This window comes from Octodon degus, unplaced genomic scaffold, assembly GCF_000260255.1.
Source record: "Octodon degus isolate 3935 unplaced genomic scaffold, OctDeg1.0 scaffold00002, whole genome shotgun sequence".
Classification (NCBI taxonomy): domain Eukaryota; kingdom Metazoa; phylum Chordata; class Mammalia; order Rodentia; family Octodontidae; genus Octodon; species Octodon degus.
Window position 1 is genome coordinate 24039906 of NW_004524578.1, and position 22551 is coordinate 24062456.

The 22551-nt window shown below is 50.3% G+C and overlaps 1 protein-coding gene across 1 annotated transcript in view; it reads right to left on the reverse strand.

The window, feature by feature from the left end:
• The window catches only part of Arnt2 (aryl hydrocarbon receptor nuclear translocator 2), a 179425-nt gene that overhangs the window by 28865 nt on the left and 128009 nt on the right, over positions 1-22551 (reverse strand). The window contains exons 9-14 of the mRNA XM_023710888.1: positions 17618-17694; positions 16279-16413; positions 13904-13978; positions 8314-8465; positions 4213-4285; positions 3400-3523 (exon numbers count right to left, since the gene is read on the reverse strand). Of these exons, the coding sequence (XP_023566656.1) occupies positions 3400-3523; positions 4213-4285; positions 8314-8465; positions 13904-13978; positions 16279-16413; positions 17618-17694 (636 nt within the window). The remainder of the gene's footprint in view (positions 1-3399; positions 3524-4212; positions 4286-8313; positions 8466-13903; positions 13979-16278; positions 16414-17617; positions 17695-22551) is intronic.

Consider the following 22551-nt stretch of genomic DNA (forward strand, 5'->3'; position numbering starts at 1 on the left):
AAAAGGAACCCAGGGTGTGAACAGAGTTGAATGCTTAAGAATGAGTGTAGTAACACAGCCAAGAGCATCTAAAGCTGCTCACGACCCAGTGAGGAATGTGTGCGGGAACAAGGACAGACACGGGCCGGGAGGTAGCCCTTCACTATAACATGTAGGCTTGGGGATACATCTGCCCTCCGTCCCCAAATCTCAGAATACCTGCGCCTCTAATCCCTACCACCCCCCGCCTGCGGTACGCAACTGGAGACAGGGTGTAAGGAGCAGCTGCAGGGCGATCTCTGCCTCCAGACTCTGGCCCATTTGTGCCTCTGTCTCGGGGTGCTGCAGCAGCAGGGCAGAGGTGGGTGCTCGGGCTTGGGGCCTTGGGTAGGAAGCCATGCCTGAGCCAGGGCTCCCCCATGTGCACAGCTTCTGGGACAGCTCAGAGCAGAGGGGCCACGGAGCCGCTTCCTGGCCCCTAGCTGTGTTCTATGATGCCGTGAGGCAGTGCAAGTCCTTAGCGACAGAGGTGCCCAGGCTCCTGGACCTGCATCGCCGCTCAGGCCCTGGCCTTCAGCTTTGGGTAAGGAGCAGGAGCAGAGGAGAACACACAAGGCTAGAAACTGCAGGCGGAGGTCGACTTAGGCCACTAAGCCTATTCTTGTTTTCTGTTTTAAGATTCTTGGCAGTTTGGATAAATAATGAATATGGGTTTTCTTACTACTCTAAAACATTGGTCATTAGTAAGGTACAAGACTATGCGTGCATCTGTGTGGTGTGTGTGTGTGCGCGAGCATATGCATCTTTGACTATATTATTCAGTCTTTTTATCTTTATTATTTTGATCTACCTGCTCTGGAAAGATGAAGAAAGGCACACAGAGATGATCTCGTCCAACTTGGCTTTATCAGCGTCTTCCTGTGTTTGCAGTGATTCTGGCTTCCCCGCGTTCCAGGGTTCACGATATTTATACCCTCCTTTTGGGCTGTTCCTTCCACCTGCATGGTGCAATCGCTTACCCACGAGGTGCTGTGAAGACTCCTTCCCTCTGCCCCGGGGTTCACAGAACACCTCCGCGGCCCACTCTGCTTCGCTGGCTCTGCCGCACCCGAGAGCACACCCCCCGCAGGAGCAGCCAACCTGCAGGCCCTGGGCCTCAGCCTGCTTCATCTTGCTTGATAGCCACACTTTCACGCCATCTCATTTTATTTTCCTTCTGGGAATTTTACAATTTGCTAACAATTTCTCTGGAAGTGGTTTGGAAGTAAGGCCTCTTTCTTCCCTGCCTGCCTGCCTCCCTCTTTAAAAAATACTGTCCTCAACAGTTGAGTATAAACATACATGAAGCTCTGAATTTCTCCATAAATGCCAGTGATAATACACACCAACCAGAAATTTGTCTGTTTGCTACCCTCAGTCCAAAAAATATCTGGATCTTTGTTGAACTGATTTGAAATTGCAGCTTTTGTTGTTTATCTTGGCATCATCTAACAATTCCAGGTGCTGTTCACCTTGGGTTCACATAGAAACAAGTGCAACCTCTTATAACTGATGTCTTCAGACAGGACAGGCAGCCAGTGCATGTCTGAAGACGTCTTTCTGTCTAGGAAAGCAGTTTGGCTGGTGAAGAACTCTGGGATTATGTCTTCCTTCTTAGTTCTCTGGATACACTTAGTATCCCAAGGAAGTCTAAGTGTAGAGTTCCCTTCGTGGCTGTTCACAAGGTTTTCCCGATCTGAATCAAAGTTTTAAAAAGTGACTAATCCAATAGACTATATTGAGGTGTGAGTTTCTTGACCTTTTTAGTCAGGCATGCACGGAGCGCTTGCAGTTGGAAGACCCATGTTGTCCTTGGGGGAATTCTTATTTTTTTCTAATTTACTCACTTGGATTTCTGCACCACGGTATCAGCCTGATTTGCCCCATCTCCCCCGTGGGTGACACGTCCTCAAAACGGGACAGTTCCTTCTGGAGTTTCCCGGAGGAGCGATGCTGGGGACTTCCTGAACTTCCTCCTCTTTATTGTAAAATTCATTCTTAAAGAAGGACCTTCACCTGATTGCTCTCCCTGGATTGCTTACCCCTTTCCTCCTTTTCTTCCTGCTTTGTCATTGCTGTCAGAAGACGTGTTCATGTATCAGATTAAAACTTCAGATGGTTCTCAGAGATGCTGTGGCTTACTGCAGGGAGGACAGATGTATCGTGTGCTCCTGTCCCTTCTTGCCGCAGAGATGACACGCTGGCACCTTTGGGTGGTCCGGGACCAGCGGCGGTGAACATCCCTGGCGCACTTTACGCTGAGGGCTCTGCTTCCTGGTGCCAGTTTCTAGTGGTCTGCACTGTGCTGGCCCTTCTTGTCCTCAGCGAGGGGGCACTGGCACTGCTCTTGCATCCTGAGCCTCGGTCCCAGCCCCACGGGATGCAGGCTCTGCTCTCCCACGAGGGTGCACACTTGAGGACAGAGGTGTGTCCAGGCCACAGCCCCCACTGCCCGGTGGCCACCTCACATCTTCATCCTAGAAGGAGAATCGGGGTCCCCTCCAACCACAGCATCGTTTGTGCTTCCTTTTCTCCTACGAGCAGCCCTGCCTAAGGAACCTTCTCACAGAAATGCCTGGACCATGTGCAGATGGATTTTTTTTTTTTGTGACTTTGGAACCAACAAAGGCCTTTGTATATTTCCTACTTTACCAAACTCTGGAGCTCTGGGTGGGAGACTGAGGCAGCCCCACGTGGTGGCACCAGTCCTCTGCAGTGACACTGATGTGATGAACAACCTAACGACAGCCACAGAGGAGCTGCTGGGTGAGTTCTGTCCTCTACACAGTGAAACTCTACGGTGGTAACAAAATGCTTAGGACTGTTTAATGTTGTGGAGATACTTTCATAATAAACTGTCACATAAAAAAGCAAGCTTTTCAACAAGACAAGTTCAATTTTATATACACAAAGAAAACATATATAGAAAGAGACAGAAGGACACACTCTAAAAAGTCAAAAATAATTATACAGGTGGTACGAGAGTGGATCACTGTTGTTTTTCTGTTATTTTGGATTTTAATTTTAAAATGTGGTCTTTTGTTATGGATTAAGTTAGAGTTTTTAATAGGGACACACCTTCGGCTTAATAATAAATGTATACTCATAGTGGATTAGTAGCTAATGCATCCCAATCCCTTAAATTTCAAACATGAGCTGCCAGCACCCCAGGTAACCAGAAAGTAGGAAGTGTGGTCAGAACTGCGGAGAACTCATTCGACCTCCCATGCCTGCGACCTCCTGCCCCTGGACTCTTCCTGCACCCTGCCCAGGTTGCTCTCAACCCCCCTTGTGAACCTCCCCCCAAGAACAACGCTCTTCAGATGGCTGAAGAGCAACCACAAAGCCCACCCCCAGGACCTGAGCCACTCAGAAACTCACAAGCACTGATTCCTGCAAACATCTCAGCAAACCGGGGGTCTCTCTCCTGGGAGAAAATCGCATCTGCCTTTTCCACTGACTTGCCAGCCTCATGAACACCAGCAGGTAGGTTGGGGACTGGGACCTGTTGGCACATTTGAAGAACACCACCAGTGTGTGAGGCAGTTACCACTTTCCTTTGGCAGTGCCCTGTCCTGGGGCTGCCGGCCCGTCCAGCCTGAGTGTTTTCACAAAGTGAGGGCTGTGCTATCTCTGAGTGCAGGGACAGCCAGTCTGAGGTGTACCCTTGTCAAAGGAAGACAGGAGTCACAATAGTTACTTTTTCTTAGAGAAAGATGAATAGAAAAACAGGGAACAGAAAGTATAATTCAAGAAAGAGTTGTTAAATGCTGACTAGTGCCAGTTTCTCTGTTAGTCCAGTTTCAGAAGCTGGGGACAGAAACAGAGAAAGAAAAAAAAAGAAAAGAAAAGAAAAGAAAAGAAAAGAAAAGAAAAGAAAAGAAAAGAAAAGAAAAGGGAGAGAGAAATAAAGGGAAAAGGACAGGTGAGACAGAACAGGAAGTTGAGGAGACACAGTGTGACTTCAAGGGGCACCTGAGGAGAAATGGACACGGGACCCAAGATGGGTGGCACGGGCAGTGGTCAGACCCACTTATCTTGGTCTCTGAGAGTGTGAGTCCCAGAGGCTCAGCAGGGCCTGTGTGACGTCCATAGGCCCCGGGGACCCAGTGCTCCATATAGTGCGGAGGAGAGGGTATACAAGTTCTAGGTAAGAGATAGCTCCATGCAGGACAGAATGTTCCAGAAGCTCACCTGAGACAAGTCATAGGAGGACAGCCCATCTCTCTGGTGTACCTCCAGCTCTGCCTGCTGCTGCTGCAGCTGCCTGTGGAGCAGAAGTAGACAGAGGTGTGAGGAGACAGGGAGAGCCCGGAGCTAGGGCACCAGTCCCCAGGTCACAGTGGGTGGCACCCACCAGCTCTCTCTCCCAAATGGTTTCCACTCTATCTTATTTTTACTGCATCAGACCCCTTTGCTTCGACTGGAGATGACCATGCTAAACTTAAATAGGTTTTGATGTATGACTTCATTTTATGCAGGGTTCATGTTACCGCACTATGAAGAATTCCTTGTAAGGTGAAACTCAGAAACATAGTTAGATTTAATGTGGAACAAAGGAGTTCACTCCTCCAGCTAAGGCTCGCTTGTAACTGGCAGGCATTCAGATGGCCTCACACCGCACATCCTTGTAGTCCCCCAAGCCACCTCCAACACTACAGAGTGGAAGTCAGAGGTGGTGAGGTGGCCAACAGGGTCACTGGGTGGCTCTCGGGGAATCAAACCAGGACCTGCTCAGATGCTTGAACATGGCATACACGGGCTCACACCCAAGCCCACTGGGCCATAGACCAGGCTGCCGCCCTGGCCTGGGCTAAAACCCACAGCTGAGATGGGGACTGCTCTCCCATATCTTCCTTTCCAGAGCCACGGACAGCTGGAGAGCATCTTGGAGAAAAAAAGCCTGCACCTTGGACTTTTGAGGGATGAAGCAGTGAGCCTCTCTCCACAGCAGGAGTCCACAGACACTCTTCCCCTTCCCCAGAGCCCAGCCTCCGGCAGGGCATTATTCCAGGCAGCAGAGCTCCTCCCACCTGCTATGCCAGCCCTGACCCAGGAGCACAGGTAGGCAGGGCCACGTGGTGTGCTCCCAGCCGAGCCTGCTGAGGGGTTAGCAGAGCACACGCGCTCCCCTCGCCCATCTGAGCACCTGGGGAGGAAGTGCACCTGCTTCTCAGTGCACGTGGGGCGCAGGGTGCTGGAGGAGGCTGCTCTCTGCTCTCAGTTCTGGTCCTCTCTGGGCCCCTGAAGCACGGAAGGGAAGGGCCTTTTGGGGGAGGAGAGAATGGGGTCTTGGTGCGGCTGGCAAGTCCTCAGCATCGCTCCCGTGACCCCGTGGGGTAGACATCAGCGTCTCCATCCCCCCCCCCCATGTACTTCCGGCTCTGCAGCTGAGCAGTGCAGAAGAGGCACTGTCCCGAGGTGGGAAAGGAGCCTGTCAGACACTTCAGCCCCCTGTGAAAGCAAACCTCAGGGAGCTCGTACATTTCAGAGAGGAGGGAGCTGTGCAGGACAGAATGCCAGGGCTGCAAGGTAGCTTTCCAGCTGCTTCCTGCCAGCAGGTGCTGGTGCTAGTGGGGCTGCCAGTGACCCCCAATGCTTCCTGGACAGAGGGGTTCACTCAGCCTGCAAAAGGGAGCATGGAACCCCTTAGGGGGACATCAGAGGCAACCAGAACCCAGCTGGAGCATGCAGGCTCTGGCAGAGGGGCTGCCAGTGCTGTCCAGGGCCAGGGAAAGGTTTGGGACTGGTGGGTCAGGGCAGGGACAACATGGCCTGCATGTGTTTCTGAGCTTGCTCCCTGGGACTGGTGAGTTGGCACACAGAGACTGAAGGAAGCAAAGGGGAGCCAGTTAGGCGCAGAGGAGACCTGTGAGATGGCAAAAGCTTCCATCTGGCCACGGGACGAGGATGGCAGAGAGTTTTGGGTGGAGCCTAGAGCCCTGGGACAACTCAGGCTTGGCGACTGAGTGTCTCAGCCCTTCACTAGCTCTAAACGCTGAAGAGACCAGGAATCTCTCCCTTCCTTTCCTTTCCCTTCCTTTGCACCCACCCCTGCTCTAGGCCTTGTGTGTACTACTAACCAGGTAACCAGTACCAACCATCACTAAAGAAGGTGATCGCCAACCAGCTCAGAGAAACTCAAATGTGACTCTGAGCTTGGTGGGACTTTAAGCACACACACACACACACACACACACACACACACACACACACAGAGCTGTATAAAAAGTACTGGGCTCATGAAACCCTATAACCACAGACACGAGGGATGGGCCCCAGGACACACACACAGAGATGAGTGTGGGCCCTTTCATGGCAGCCAGGCAGTGAGTGTGAAAACACCAGGCTGTTGACTTCAGAGTCAGCTCATGACTGGTGTTGGGAAACAGTGTCCACCCCCAGCAGCGTCAACCCCAGACCCTGAGACCCAGTGGTGTAACAAAATGTGGATTCCTGTGTTTCCTGGACTCCTTTCCGGATGGATGGAACATGAAAGAATCAGAGCTGAGAAAGAGGCCTTTTCAGCAGCCTCGCACAAATGCTAACCAGGCACCGCTCAGGGTCTCCAGGAAGTTTCTTTTGGATGCTTTCTGAGCTCAAGGACTGGCGCATGCTTTTAGAGGATCTGTTCCTCTCAAGTCTGCCACGAGGGAAGTTCAGCTCCACGAATTCTAAAAAGGGCAGCCTGCTCGCCTCTGTGGCCATCACTGCCCTCTACTGTCCACAGAGAGCTTTTCCTGCTCAATCCAAGCACTATATAGGCAGCACCAGCCCAGGACCTGCTTCAAACCCTTAGGTTCTGGGGGAGCAGGTTCTGTTGTCCCCACTGGAAAGAGGAGGTGATAGAGGCTGAGAAGGGAGTGTCTTGCCTAGTTGGGAGCTGGGATTGTAACCCATGCCACCTGCTCTCAGAGGGCTCTCGTGTGGACCTGTTTCCTGTCCTGTGCCTTGTGTCTTGGAGCTAGGCGAGGCTGAGGACACAGAGCTGCTGCTACCTGGGGCAGGAAGCTGCTTCCCTAATCCAGACAGGGCTCCTGTATCCAAGGGGCTCAGAGAAGGCAGCGGCAGACAGAAAGAGGCAGCACTGTGGGTCTGAAGTGGGGAGAAGCAGCGGCTCACGAACAGGGTCACACTGGGTTTGGAACCCGGGGCAATGCAGGAAAGTGGTACCACTGACCACAGCAGGAAGTATGAGGACAGTTCTCAGCACATCTGTCACCCATAGTGGGCCTCACCAGCCACGTCGGCAGGGACATCCTTTTGCCCACGTCTTCCTACTGGTGTCATAGCTATGCACTGTTGCTCCCCTCTGAAACAGGGCCTTTCTCACCACTGTGTGAGAAACCAGCTACCAATGCTCTTGGACAGCAGGACGTTCACTTCAGCAATCAAAACTGAGAACTCTGTTAGGGTGTGTTTTCCTCTCTACCTCGGCTGCTGTGCTGCTCCAGGGCTGGTGCTAGTCTACTGGAGTTGGCACCTCACCTGAGCATGCAGCTACACTGCACTCAAGGATTTAGTTCTTCATAGCTTACGTAAAAAAACTCTCACATACTCTCTTGGAGGAGTGCCCCGGTGAACCCCCCACAGCCGAGCCACACCCTCAGCCACCAGCCCCACATTCTAATGTGTGAAAGCGTGGCTCCTGTTTAGTGTATGCCACATTCAAACCACCCACAAGGTGCAAGCCAAAGGTCGCGCCATCCCGCATCCAGGCCATGTGTACTTCCCTGAAGCTGAAAGCAGAGAGAAGGCACAGCTGCCCTTATCGTGCCCCAAGCTGACACCGTGAGCCGGGCCAACCACAGCTCTCAGCCTAGCCCTTTGCCCTTATGGAAACCTCACAAGGAGGGACATCCCACCTTCACTGAGCTAGATATGAAGGCTAAGAGAGGACACGGCTGGCTCCGTCACACAGCTAGTAAGTGCAGGGCCAAGCCAGAGCACAGATCTGTCCGCCACTCGCGAGCACTCAGTACCCAGATGAGCCCATAGCTGCCCAAGGCAGTTCCTCCAGCCTGGCTGCCACAGACACAGGGAGCAGAGAAGTATACCCTGGAGAGCCCCACTCTGCAGGGCACTGAGCTGGGAGAAACACCAGGAAGGCCAGCAGCATTTCTGGGCCCACGTACGCAGTCCCATAGGCTCTTCCGAACCAGGAGGGAGACACCCCCTGCCTCTACTCTTGCTGTGCAGTCTTGGCCAGGACTTACAGCAGTTGGCAGAGGGAGCCCTAGACACGATGGCCCACGGCAGACATTCCGAGGGCAGGTGGGTGGGGGAGGGACGTACTTGACGTTGGTGTTGGTGCAGATGATGTACTCGATCTCATCGGAGTAGGGGTTCTGGAAGGTGAAGCTGCTGGTGCGGATCAGCACCCACTCCCGGTTCTTGGTGCGGAATCGATACATGACCGACAGCACTTGGCCCTTCAGCTTTACCACCTGAGAAAACATTTGGGGAAGGAAGTCACAGGGAGGGTGGCCAGCAGAGGAGGGAGAGGCGCCAGCAGGCCACGCTGCAGGGCAGGGGACGTAGAGTAGAAGCAAGTGGTGACAAGACAGCAAGAGAGGAGAGGGCACATGGGGAAGCAGGAGCCACGCCGGGCAGCAGGACTGTCACCTACTTCCCTCTGCAACAGGGCCTCCCTCACCCTGTGAGAGAAACCAGCCAGCAGTGCTCTGGGCCAGCAGGACGTTCGCTTCAGCTTTCTTTCTTTTTTTTAATTTAATCTTCTGTTTATTTGGTACAGGGTCTCGTTATGCAGCTCAGGCTCACAGTGATCCTCCTGTCTCAGCCTCCCCAGTGCTGGGATTATAGGCATGAGCCACCAAGTCTGTTTTTTGTGGCTGGCATAGAGTAGGGGGGCTGGCGCAGCATGCAGTACTGGGGATTGAACTCGGGTCCTTGAACTTGCCAGGCAGGTGCTTAGCTCACCGAGCTATCTCCCCGGCCCCACTTCAACTATCAAACCTGAGAACTCTGTAAGAGTGTGTTTTTCTTCCTGCCTCGGCTGCTGTGCTGCTCTGGGGGTGGTGCTAGACTCTTCTGGAGTTAGCACCTCACCTGAGCATGCAGCTACACTGTACTCAGGGATTTAGCTCTTTAGACCTGACATAACAAATTCCCACGTCCTCTCGTGGAGGAGCGGCTGTACAGTGATAGGCCGGTGTGCATCATTCACTCATACGTGCGCATCTGCCCCTCCTTTGCACTGGGGTAGGGCTTCCAACGTGCTTTCAAGGGCCTTACCCCATGTACATCCTCACAAGGGTTATGCGAGGTGTGCTCTACAGACAACAATGCTGAGACTCGGAGAAATTAAGTAAGTTGCCCAAGATCACCCAACTTTGGTGGGAAAGCTGGTACAGCTGACTTCTAGACCACAGCCTGTCTCTCTGGCTACACAGCCTGCTCTTCCGCTGTGCAGACTCAGACACTACCAGCAAGCAGATGCGGACCGCTGCATCTGAGTGCAGCCTGCACAGGCGAAAAACCATAGACAGTCTAGGCCTGGGTGTGAACATGGCACCAGGACAGGAGAAGGTGACCCAGACGCCCCACACAGGCCTGTGGATCCCCAAGCCTGGGCCCAGCTGGGCCTGCAATTCCCTAGCCTTCCTGTCTGAGAGTTCACAGCTACCTCCCTGATAAAAGCGGGGCCTGGATCCTGGGGCCAGGAGGCCCAATTCTCCCTGTCCTAACACTGCCTGTGCTGGTGCTTTGCTGGGTGGCTGGACGGCTGGGTGGCTAACTCTCTCCACTCAAATGTGTGCCCATGGGGTCACCTGAGCCTGCTCCACCAAGCCCAGGGCTCAGCACAGAGCCAGCACCTAGAGTACTTCCTGAGCCAGCCTATGTGGATGCTGTGGGGGGATCATCCCCCACCCCACTGCCTGGGGAGCACACAAGCCTCCCTGCTAGGAAACCACAAGTGACAGGCAACCAAGAGCCCCAGGAGGGTGAGCCTCTCCTGTCACTTCAGAGGATGCTGTGGCTCTGTCCTCCCTAACAGGACCTCAGTTCTTCCTTCAGAGAGCCCAGAGGCCAAGATGATGTGCCTGTCAGGTCCCACACTGGGGGACTTGCTTGGGGATGCCTCTGTGGCTGCGCCAAGTACAGGGCACAGGGAGCTGCTGTCTACACCTGGAGAGCCACGTCTCCCTAGATATTTAACTCCTTCTCCAAACAGAGGGAGGGCGTTGTCTGTATGCAAAGCCAGGTCTGAGTGCTGGAGAGACAGAAAAACGGACGGGAGCTATCAGGCCCACAGCCGGCAGGGGTGAAACACCGAACATGCGTTACTTCAGAGTCCTCATACCTGTGTCTGTGTATCTGGAAAGGAGGCTTCAAAGCAGATGCCCTGCCCAAGGCCTCACAATGCTGGGTCCCAAACTAACCTCAGCACCCTTTCTATAAGTCCCTACCATCCAGGCACAACCTGTCCCCAAAGTGCTTGTTACCTAGCACGAATAGGATAGATGCGCAGCTGACTGTAACCTAGAAAGCATCTGCTAAACACCACCATGTACACCAAGGCCAAATGTCATGAAGCTACCTGAAGGGAATTTAATGGGCTCCGGAAGGGAGGGCCTGGTCATCGGTGGGGGTGTGTCACAGGAACATGCACCAGGAAGGCGCTTCTGCTAGAAAGCACATTCTAGGAAGCAAATTCTGTAGGCCGGAAAAGCTGGTGCATGACGGAGGGCTGGACTGTACCTGTGACACCACACTGGGAACATGGGCTAGGCCTGAAGACTGTGCTCAAGTCAGATGTGGTACTCATAACATAGGCGATGCGAGTGTCAGGCCCAACCCCCAACTGAGCTTGGCTTTTCCTGGAAACAGCTGTCTTTGTTATCAGCTGTCATCATTACCATCATCACTGCCATCATCACTATCACCACCACCACTACCACCAGCATCCACGTCACCATTGTTTCCACCACTGTCACCACTATCACCACCATAATCATCATCACCATCATCACTGGCACCCAGGAAGGTGTCTAAGCAGAAAGCAGAAGGTGGGGATGGAGCCTACCTAAGCTTCCCTGTGCTCAGCTCCTCCACTTGGCCTCCTGGTAAACAGACCCAGAGAGGGAATCTAAGAGCACACATGAGTTTCTCAGACCCTGGGACTGCGCACTGTCAATGCGCCAAACTCAAATTCCTCACAAATTCTATCATGCGCCACAGCTCTCCTGTCTGGACCATTAAATGCTTTTGTTCAAGTCCACAGTTCAAGGCAGAATCTTAGCTGACACAGCTCCCTCTGTGCTTTTGCAAGAATAAGCCACTTCCCTTTATCAACATTTGTCCCCCACCTCAGTGCCAGTGGCCAAAGCCCAAGGAACACAAGCTCAGGGCCAAGGCTGGCTACACTCCAGGACATCCCTGGGACTTCTGGGCCACTGCTCCTGCTCCCTGGGACAAGGTCAGGGCACCAGCTGGTGGGTGCTATGGCCTCGCTTTCCCTCCTGCCCAAGGAATGAAGTGACTGCTGGCAGAGCCAGTGATTTACACTGGCTACTAGGGCGGGAACAGAAGTTAGATTCCTTTTTGTTTCCAAAGACTTAAACATCAGAAGGAGCACTGGAGGGAATGGCCCATGCTTGGGGTATAGAGGAGCTAGGGATCTTCGGAGGGAGGTGGGCCTGGGCCCCAGTGCCAACTGTTACTACCACACTGAGGGACCCAGGGCAACAATCACACTAAAGTCTTTCTGTCCACTGGGAGAGGGGAGGAGAGGAGAGTAACACGTGCTGTGTGGAGTGGAGGGTCATCGTAGGTAATGTGCAGAGGGTTTGGCTGGCCGCTAGGAAGATGGAAGCCCCTCACTGTCACAGAACCATTTTCATGGGCTCAGAAAATCTAAGTGAACCCAAACCAAGCCCAAGCATGCCAGGTAAGAGGCCTAGAGTCATCCTCACCTCCTTCACAAATGTGCAACATGGAAATAACACTCTCATAGCGTTAACTGTGCTAATTTCTCATTTTTCTCAAACGAAAGTTACCTAATCCTTTTTATTAAAAGCTACCCTTCACCCAGGTATGGTACAAACCTGCATACCAGCATTCTGGGAGGCTGAGGCAGGAGGGTGACAAGTTGGAGCCCCACCTGGGTAATTGAGCTACTTGCTGAGATCCTATCTCAGAAACACGGTGGTGAGTTTAGATGTAGCTCAGTGCAGAGGTCTGGGTTCAATTTCAGTAGCACAAAAAAGGGATGTCTCTTGTGTGCAGACTGGGCACTCAACAGTGGACCTGAGATAATCGCACAGACACGAATCTGCCTGCAGGGAGGTGCAGCAGAGTGAAGATAGGACTCGGGTCCTGGGTGGGGCTTCTTCAGAGGTGGGTGAATCTAGAGTATGTGTCACTGGGATTAAGGGTGTGTGACTACTGATGGGTTTGGCACTGCCCTAACCCTGGTGGCCTAGATATGAGCATAAAGGGGGCACAAAGACGCTGTTCAGGTCCCTTGTGCTTGCTTTGCTACCTTCCACCTGCCATGAGCTGTTTCTCCCCTTGCGATACCACCTGCCCTGGAGCCAGATTACCAACTGAAACCTCTACAAACTGAGAGCTAAATGAACCTTTCCTTCCTTAACTTTGGGAGCTGGGTATTTTGTCTCAGCAAGAAGAAAAATAACTGAGAGAACTACAGTTTCAAAAGGCTTGGACTGAAAGGAGGTACAGCTTTGGGGTGACTGCCAAGGTCCCATGGGAGGGGTGGCCAGTGCCCATGGCTGGGCACAAGACAGAGGAGGGCACAGTCTGGGACATCTTTTGGGGCCCCCAGGACCTGCAGAGGAACTGAATGTGGGGAGCAGGGTGGCTGAGCAGATGGACATTTCCCAGGACAGGTGGGGTACAGGAGACAGGGGAGCTAGGTGGAGACACTCCCTGAGGTCAGAGTGGTCACACAGCAGAAGAAAACACAGAAGGTGTTGCGGGAGGCAGCCAGGAGCTCAGCCCAACTCAGCCCAAAGTGGAAGTGTCCTGTTCCCATCAGGGTGGAAAAGGCCTGTCCGTGCATGGTGGAGCTGCCCTGTCTGGCACGCTGGCCTGACTCACCAGGAGAGGAAGCCAGCAGTGGTACTTCCCAGGTTCCTGCAACCAGTCAGCACCGCCTGTGCGGACCCAGTCCACAGCAGGTGTTCAGTAAAAAGCAGGTTCTGGGTCAGATTGGGTGAAGTCATTGTCAGGGTGGCCCCGGTGTCAGACATTAAGGGTCACCCTGATCCCTCGCTCCCCTCCCCATGTGTTGATTCTCAGGGCTCCCACCCCACTTCGGCATCATTGCCTCTGCCCTGGGCAACTGCAAGAGTACCCAGCTTGTCTTTGTTTCCGGCTACTTGGCACATCTTTGCTTCCCCACAGCCAGCCTGACCAGGTGGTACCTCAATACCTGCCCTGCCTCAGCCCTCCAGGAAGGCCAACCACAGCTCTAGGAAGACTGGAGCTCTTCAGTGAGACTCCAAGGCCATTGGCCACCATCATCCTCCCCACAGGCCATGTTCTGCTGTGCCTCTGGGGCTGCCCCTCAGGCTGAAGTGTTCTCTCAGATCCTGTGTGTCCACCCTTACATCATCCCAATCATTCCTTCCCTGGGGACCCCTTCTGCCTCTGGCCATGTGCAGCCTCTTTGTGTTCTCTGCTCTACGGTATTTTCCTCAGGACTCCTGACAGTCTTTCCTCATAGAGTAATGACTTCCTCATGCTTCATCTTCCCATCATGCTCTCTGCTTCCCAGAAGGGCCACGGCTGACACTTTAGGCAGGAACTTGTAGCCTTCCCAGCACACAGTAGGACGCATGTTCCACTGGTCATCACACACGTGCTGATTATGTACCACAGTACACAGGCCTCACTGTACCTGTTGAAAGCTCTCCCGAAGGTGGCTCTGATCCTCTGGGTGGCAGAATTCCAAGATGTCCTTTCCCAGAAGGTCCTAAACAAAAGAGTAAACTTTAATGATCCCAAATTAATTCATTCCTCCCTTCCTCTCTCTTCTTCGTTCTCACTCCTGAAGATTGAACCCAAGCTCTCACACAAGCTAAGCAAGCACTCTTTCACTGAGGTACAGTCCCAGCTCTTTTATTTTTTTGAGACAAGACTCCACTGACTTCCTTGAACTTCTAATCCTGCTGTCTCAGCCTTCCACATAGCTGAGTTACAGACATGTGCCACAGAGTCCAAATTCATGTTTGATTATTTATCCATCCACTGATAGACAAAAGCATTTATTCCAGGTCCTTTAACTCATCTCCTTTGACCTGTCTCAGCAGGATTTTCTTTAAAAGGGACGGCACTACAGAGCCAGCCTCTTCAAATTCACTCCCAGTGCCTCTGGTACATTTCATAATAATTTCTAATTTTGCTAATGCACTAGATCAGCACCTTCCAGAGTGTAATTTTATTTCTGCTTGCCTTAGTGAGGCCAATTGTGGTCAACATATTTTAATAAACATCAAAAGTAAACAAGAGGGGGACAGATGCGCTGCCTGTGAAAACTGAAATTGTTTAGGTGTGGCCGTCATAGCTCTCTGTGGCCAAGGAAATGAGCGGACTGTGAAACCACCATTCTTCTGGAAGCCTGCTTGTTCCAAACCTTCACACGCCTGCTTGATTCAAAGGACCCAGCCTTGACCCCAAACAAAAGCGTGCCTCATCACAAAGCGAGGTGCAGTAAATAAACCATCAAAGGCAGAGGCAGCTTAGCTCATGTTCCAGGAACCTGGTCGGGCTGGAAGGGCCTTACGGGATGTGAGGTGACTGCTGAGCCGGAACCCCCATGAGCCCTGCTGTCTGCATGGGAGCTGGGCTGGCTGTAGAGGGAAGTCTTTATCGGCTCCTCCAGGGTACCTGGTGGCCCTTGGAGGGGAAGAAGATAAATGGCTTTGTCTAGAGCTTAGTGGCTTTTGCAGTGGAGGTTAGGGTGGAACAGGAAACCGATCGCTTCTCCTTATGGCATATAAGAACCTCAAAGTTTCCACGAGTCTAGAGTTGCAGAATTACATGAAGCATTCTAATATTTCTGCTTTGGCCTATTTCTAGTTCTAAGATACACACAAGGGGTGTGTTCCACTCCCAGCATCATCAAAAAATAAAATACACGAGTAATTAAAATATACACATCCTAAAGTTGGTTCTTTAAAACAAAGATGGACTTTTTAAAAAATATTTTTGCCCAGGTGCAGTGGTGAATGCCTGCAATTCCGGAACTCAGGAGGCCCACCAAAAGTTGGAGGCCAGCCTGGGCTACATAGTGAAACCCTGTCTCAAAAACAACAACAAGAAAGATTCTTATTTTGGAAGAAATTTAAATCTATATAAAAGTTTTAAGGATAGTATAGTAAACATCTGTTTATCCTTTAGATTTAGACACTGTCAATATTTTTCCACTATTTCAATTTCTTCCTTTTTCTTCTTATATGTATATATATATACATACACATGTGAATATATATATATATACACACATGTATACATATATATACACACATTCATATTTAATAACTTCTTGCTAAACCACTTCACAGTAAGTGGCACACAACATTATACATTTCCCCAGAGTATTTTAGCATGTATTATAAAAATTATCTTGCAGCCAGGGAGATAGCTCCGTGGCCTAAGTGCCTGCCTGGCAAGCACAAGGTCCTGAGTTTGATCCTGGGGTGGAAACTTGCAAAACCGCAATATACCATACTATATTTTAAAAAGTTAGTATAAAATCACCCAGTATTCTGTCATGCTAATTTTTTAAGTTGTGTCTCAAGCCTCTTTTCCAGATGGACACCTCCAGACTCAGGGCATAGTCAACACTGTACAGAGTTACTCTGTCTCTCTAGTCCTGACCTAGGACACTTATGTTTGTTCCGTTTTTTCTGTCACTGTGTTTTTCAAAGGAATCTAGAACAAAGGCCTGAAAATGCGCCCCAGGTTATGGAGGTTTCCTGAAGGGATTAGCAAAATTAGGTGGCTTCTATATAAGGCTTTGCAGACACTGTTCTGCTAATAAACTTCATACACCAGACTGATCCAGACTGAACCCTGGTTTGAAAAATCAGCTGAGAAATAATGCTGGGGAGGGAAGAGGAGCCAACCTCAGCAGGGCAACTGCTTACAATGAACCTGTCCAGGCAGGACATACGTGTGTCCCTGCTTCTTCCACAGTGTCACTGTGTCTACCTTGAACAAAGGACATGGACATGTCTGAGGCAGAGCACGAGTGCACGGCTGGCTCCTGACCTGGGGCTGGTAGCCGATCACACTGATGCACCGCGGGTCCACGAACGTGATGATCCCATCAGAGTTGTGCCGGGACAGGAACTCAGTGGGCACTGACATCCCATTCATGTCCATGCACACGGGGGAGCTGGTCACCTGCAAAGGGACAGCCCAGCTGAGTGGCACCAACAGAGGCATGGGGGAGACGACAACGCCAAGGATGGCCCAGATGAAGTGGCAGAGAGGGAGGATGCCCAGGGATGTTGATTTGTCCCACACAGACTTCCACATGATTGGTACAAATAGCATCATGCTCAACGGGTCACTTTCCCTGCATTTCCGAGCCTCTGTGCCCTCTACTGATGGCACCTATAACCTCACAGGGTGGTGAAGCTGGCGAGACACGGAGCAGGGAATCCTGCAGGCACGCCTGGCACCGCTGGTGATCAAGAGGTGATGATGCCTTCCCTTCTCCTGCCTTTTCCTCTACTGAATGGCCAATGAGCCCAGGGCAACTGCTCCGCCTTTGGAAAGGAGACAGCTTGTGCCAATACCGAGCAGCTAGTGTTCAGTGGACACGAATGAAACCACTTGCTCATCTGTCTGGAAACCAGGGACAGGAAAGGTCAGGGTCCTCGTCCACATCCACTGTGAACGGCCCAGGTGACCCAGCGGCTCCTGCACTTGTCACACGCTGAGCCTATCCGACTGTCATAAGGTACAAGGACATGTTCCCTGCCCCAGGACCCTAAGAATGAGCATACGCTTGGCTGACTGCAGGAAGCCAAACCACAGGAGGGTGATCCTGGTGGCCACAACTTGGTGCTGGGCTAGGGGGCCGACTGGCTCTGACTAGGAGGCTGGGAGTCACTTGAGCAGGTCCTTGCAGAGTGAGAAGAACAAAGAGAAAATTTTCCAGGAGAAGACAGGACACAGCAGACAGCAGAACCGGCTCCTAGGCACCCAGGGACAGCGACTAGGAGAGGTGGCAGGCAGTAGAAGCATGGCGAGGAGGGTATGGTCAGGGAACAGGATGTGGCGAGGACAGGAAGGGGGTGGAAAGGTTGGAAAGATGACCTTGGGCTTCAGCCTGGGACCTGGGGACATACAAAGGGGTTGAGGGGGCACAGATGCAAACTGGGCTCGTTGCAGTGACCAGTGAGGTGGAAGTGGGTCAACAGAGTACCCTGTGCAACTTGCCCACTTCTCCTCCCACACTTGGTCTCAGCCTCACCCCAAATGAGATGCACAACCCCACTAGCCCCAAGCCCTGGAGCTCTGTGCGGACGCCCAGTCCCAGTCTCTTGCTCCTTACAGTTGGAAGCCTCAGCAGAGACGAAAAGACTGTGCTTTCTCTCACCTGGAGTCTCCCAATGGCCACCAGGCAATATTTACTGCCTTGTCCCACATCAGCGTCTTCCTCAGGTATTGTCATTCCTGAAAGAAGAGAGGCCAGCACCATCAGCATGCCCCAGGCCAAAGGAAGAGGAAAGGGCCATGACTGTGGTCAGGTTCTTTGTTGATAATATGGGCCCAGGGGGGCTGGGGAGATAGCTCAGCGGTCTAAGCCCCTGCCTGGCAAGCATAAGGATCTGAGTTTGATCCCTAGTACTGCATGCCGTGCCAGCCCTGGAAACCCAGGAGCACCATGCCAGGCATCAAAAGCAGGCATGGTGGCACATGCCTATAATCCCATCCCTGGGGAGGCTGAGACTGAAGAATCACTATGAGTCCAATCTGTGTAGCAAGACCCTGGACAAAATAAATAAATAAAAATAAATAAATAAATAAATAAATAAATAATATGGGCCCAAGCTGGCCCTTCTACCTGGCATCTTGTGACAATCTCCTGGTACATTACTACATCTGCAGCTGAGGTTGACACAAAGAAAAGTAACGAAGACAAAATGGAAATTGTTCAGCTGTGCATTTGCACAATTTTGCTGAAACACAAAGGAAGGAAACTTCAGGAGGAAGCCTAGATGGGGCTTCGAGATCATCTAAGTATCTCACTTCGCCGTCAACAAAGAATCATAGAACATCAGAAGCGAAAGAAAGAAAGAAAGAAAGAAAGAAAGAAAGAAAGAAAGAAAGAAAGAAAGAAAGAAAGAAAGAGGAGGAGGAAGAAGGAGGAGGAGGAAGAGAGGAGGAGGACAAGAAAGGAAAGGAAAGAAAAAGGAGAAGGAGGAGGAGGAGAAAGGAAGGGAGAGGGAGAGAGGGAGAGGGGAAAGGGGAAGAGGGGGGATGAGAGAGACAGAGAGAGAGAGAGAGAGAGAGAGAGAGAGAGAGAGAGAGAGAGAGAGAGAGAGAAAGCACTGGCACTGCTAGGAAAGACACACAGCCCTTTCCCAAGGAGGAAAATCAGGTTTATGGGCAAGGAAGGAGACACCACTGGGGAAGCACCACGCCCAGTGCTCTGGACAGGAAGGAACTGGGTCACAAATGTCATCTGCTAGGCCCAGGAAAAGTCCAGCACCAGGAGTCCTCAAAGCACAGGGCCCACGGACATTACAGGTGTTCAGAACTATTGCAGAGAAGCAAGCATTCTGGTTTCCTTGCCACAGAGCAGAGCCATCGCAGGAATCTTCCTCCACTTTGACTGATACTAACAATATTTCTACACAAGACCAGGTGTCACTTTAGTGGGTTTATTGTGATGAGGACAGTTCTGAGAATCACAGATATAGCACGCCTCCTCTCCCAGCCTGTTCCCGTCTTCTGTGTGTCATGGGTGTGAGGTGACCAATCTCTTAGTTTCTGGTTGACTTTTGCTGTATTTCTTTTGCACAAATGTGGACAGATGTGTATTTTCCTAAATTCTCTCCTTTTGTCCATGAAGAGTATACAATGTTTGCTGTGTGCACCTTAGTGTACATCCTGGAACTCCTCTGTATTCGTGGACAGAGCACTTCCTTGTTCCTCCCAGAACTGCACAAGCTCTACTATGTGCAGATGTGGCATGTGTTTAGCCCCCACTGTGTACAGATGCAAGTGCACCCTGTATTCTGCAAGCAGAAGTAATGCTGCCATGGCTAACTCTGGTGTTGTAGTTTGGAGTTTTGCAAGGGGTAACAACAGGACAGTGAATTATAAGAATATTTTGCAATAGTCACCCAAAGAATCATATACAAAGAATGCAGGAAATCTGTCCAAACGCTAAAAACCAAAGAATCCAGTTGAGAGCCTGGATCCCATGGTACTGTCCTCTGTGAGCCTAGTTGAAGGCCTAGAGCCCATAACACTGCCTCCCACGACTCCACCTGGAGGCCTAGCACCCGTGGGAAAGTCTCATGCAGGCATGATTTGCAGATCTGCTCTGGGAAGATCCAAAGGTCAGAGTTCGAAGCTAGAAAGTCTATGCCAGTGGGGTGAAGGATCTGTGCTAGCAGGCTGAGGGACCTGAATTGCAGCCAGGAAGCGATGCTCAAAGTAAGAACCAGAGCTCCCTCAAAAAGGTACCATTCTCAGCAGCAGTGAGGTCCCAAGCTGTTCCAATGATGAGGAAGGCTGAGTTCCCATCAGCAAAGCCAAGGCAACAAGCTTCTCCAGGAGCTGTGTACTATTTTCCCCTCTGCAGCCAGAAAGCAGTGCTCAAAGCGAGGACCAGAGCTTCCCCAAAGTGAACTGTAGCCATTCTCAGCGACAACAAAGTCCTGAGATCCTTCAACAATAAAAACAACTGAGTTCATCAGGAAGGCCAACAGGACAAGCTCTTCCAAGAGAACCAAAGAACTCACAGCTCCCTACAGCCTCCCCAACAGCTCTCAACAGCTTCTAAACTTCTTCCTGTCCATTTCTGCCTCTTATGCTGCCAGCGACAATCCTCAGGTGGGCCTCCCACACTCAGCACCACGTGGTTCAGTTCAACTGGGTGTTACATGTTGACTACCAATTGTCATCCACCATATCTGTCCCCATGCATTCCTTACCACTGAGTGCTATGTTCAGGGTGGATTCCTAGCAGTGGGGCTGCTGGCTCAAAAAGTAGACACAGGTGTAGCTTTGTTTTTGTTCAATTTCCCTCCAGAAGACTTGCACCAATTTGTATTTCTCCCGGCAAGCCACAAAGGGTCTGTTTCTCTACAGTGCTGGCCAGCAGAATGTTCTGTCCCATTACATGTTTAACATTTATCAGTCTAGCAGGAAAGAAGATCCATCTGAGCATTGTCTTCATCTGCATTTCTCTAATTATGGTGCATTGGAACCTTATTTCATGATAGAAGGCCTCTTCTCTATCTTGCTTTTCCCTGAACTGTCTCCTTGTGTTTCTTCCCCATTTTTCTGTTGGGATTTTGGCAATCTTCTAATTTTTCAGAGTCCCCTGTATATTAGGGATATGGACCTTTGTGGTGTGGGTCAAGAATAAGTTCTCCCAGCGCTTCTGTCTTTTGACTTATGGTGACTGAAAAAATTTTAAAGTTTTATGTAGTCTCATTTATCAGGTTTTTAAAATTACTGCAGGACTCTGGGCCATAGTTCAAAAGTCATTTCCTCACATAGAGGTTAAGGTGATATTCACCCTTGTTTCTTTCTTTCTTTCTTTTTTTTTTTTTGCGGTGGAACCGGGGATTGAACTCAGGCCCTTGCGCTTGCTAGGAAAGCACCTTTCCCACTGAACCATCTCCCCGGCCCCCTCTTGTTTCTTTCTGATACTTTTACAGTTTCAGTTTTACATTTAGATACCTAATGCAGGCAGAGCTACTCTTTTGTGGAGCATGAGATGTGCAACTAATTATATCTTTTGCTAAGTGGCTCTTTAGTGGTCTCACAGACATTTAAAACTTATGCTCTCAGATGCCACCTTTATTCCATAATAAATTGCCACATATGCCCGGCTTTGACTTTTTAAAGAAGTATTTATTTATTTAATCTTTTATCTATTTGGTACAGGGTTAGGCTATACAGCTCTGACTCATAATGATCCTCCTGTCTCAGCCTCCCCAGAGCTGGGATTACAGGTATGTGCCACCACACCCTGTTTCAATGGCCGGCTCAGCACAAGACCAGCACGGCATGCAGTATCAGGGATTGAACCTGTGTCCTTGCACTTACCAGGTAGGCACTTAGGCCGTCCAGTTATCTCCCCAGCTCCTGGCTGTGACTTTGAATTTTCTTCTATTCTTCTGTACAACAGTCTATTCTAGCACTAATGCCACACTGTTTTAGTTGCAGAGGCTTTACTGTATGTTGTAATACCTGTTAAGACTTCCTTGTGGGCCAGAGAGATAGCTCAGTAGAATAAGCACCTGCCTGGCAAGTGCAGGGTTCTGAGCTCAATCCCTGGTACCGCAAAAAAAAAAAAAAAAAAGTTAATATATTTTGGGTCGGGGAGATAGCTCAGTAGAATAAGTGCCTGCCTGGCAAGCGCAGGGTCCTAAATTCAATCCCCAGTACCACCAAAAAAAAAAAAAAAAAAAAAAAAAAAAAAAAAATTCCTTGTTAGCTTTTCTTTTTCATATTTTCTTGGATATTTTTGAAAGTATATTTTTCCAGCTGAACTTTGTTATTAACTTATCCAACTCTTAAAATAGCTTGATGGGTGTGTGTGTGTGTGTGTTAGAAATTTAAGTATGCACACCGGTTTCAAAGCACTTAATAAGGGAGTCAGAGTTTTTTCTTTTTCTCTTTCTTTTTTCTGTTTTTTCGTGGCCAGCTCAGCCAGCCCTGGGGGTATCAAACCACGATCCCTGAGCTTGCCTAAGCTTGCCTAAGCAGGTGCTTTAGACCACTGAGCTGTTTTGTCAGCCTAGGCTTTTGTTTTTTTTTTTTTTAAATTAGGTTTGCGTTCAATGCGTAACTTAGCTTCTGGAAAACTGATTGCTTCATAATGCTGACGTGCAGGGGACACGTTCTCATTTGTTTAGTTCTACTTTTGTGTCTTTCAGGAGCATTTTAAGGGTTCTTCACATATCTCTGTGCTTTCACACTTAATTAAATGATCCCAAGTACGTAATCTTATTGCAAATGGGCTTTGCCAGCATTATACTCCATGTATTGCTCAAAGCTGCTAATTTTGGGGTACTAACCCTGCACTGTGATGCGGCACTGAATTGCTATTTCAGTTAGTTTTATCGTTCATTCACGGGACTCTTTCAAGTGTGCTATCATACGATTTGAAAATAAGGAATTATTTTTTCTTTTTATCATACATTCATTTCCCTCTAGTTTTTCTTATTTCATTATGTGGGTAAAATATCTCTATTATAGACATTCCTTGTTTAATGACTGAGTTTCATCCCTGCAACCAGGTTGTTAAACAAATTGGTTTATATATAATATTATTAATATTAATAT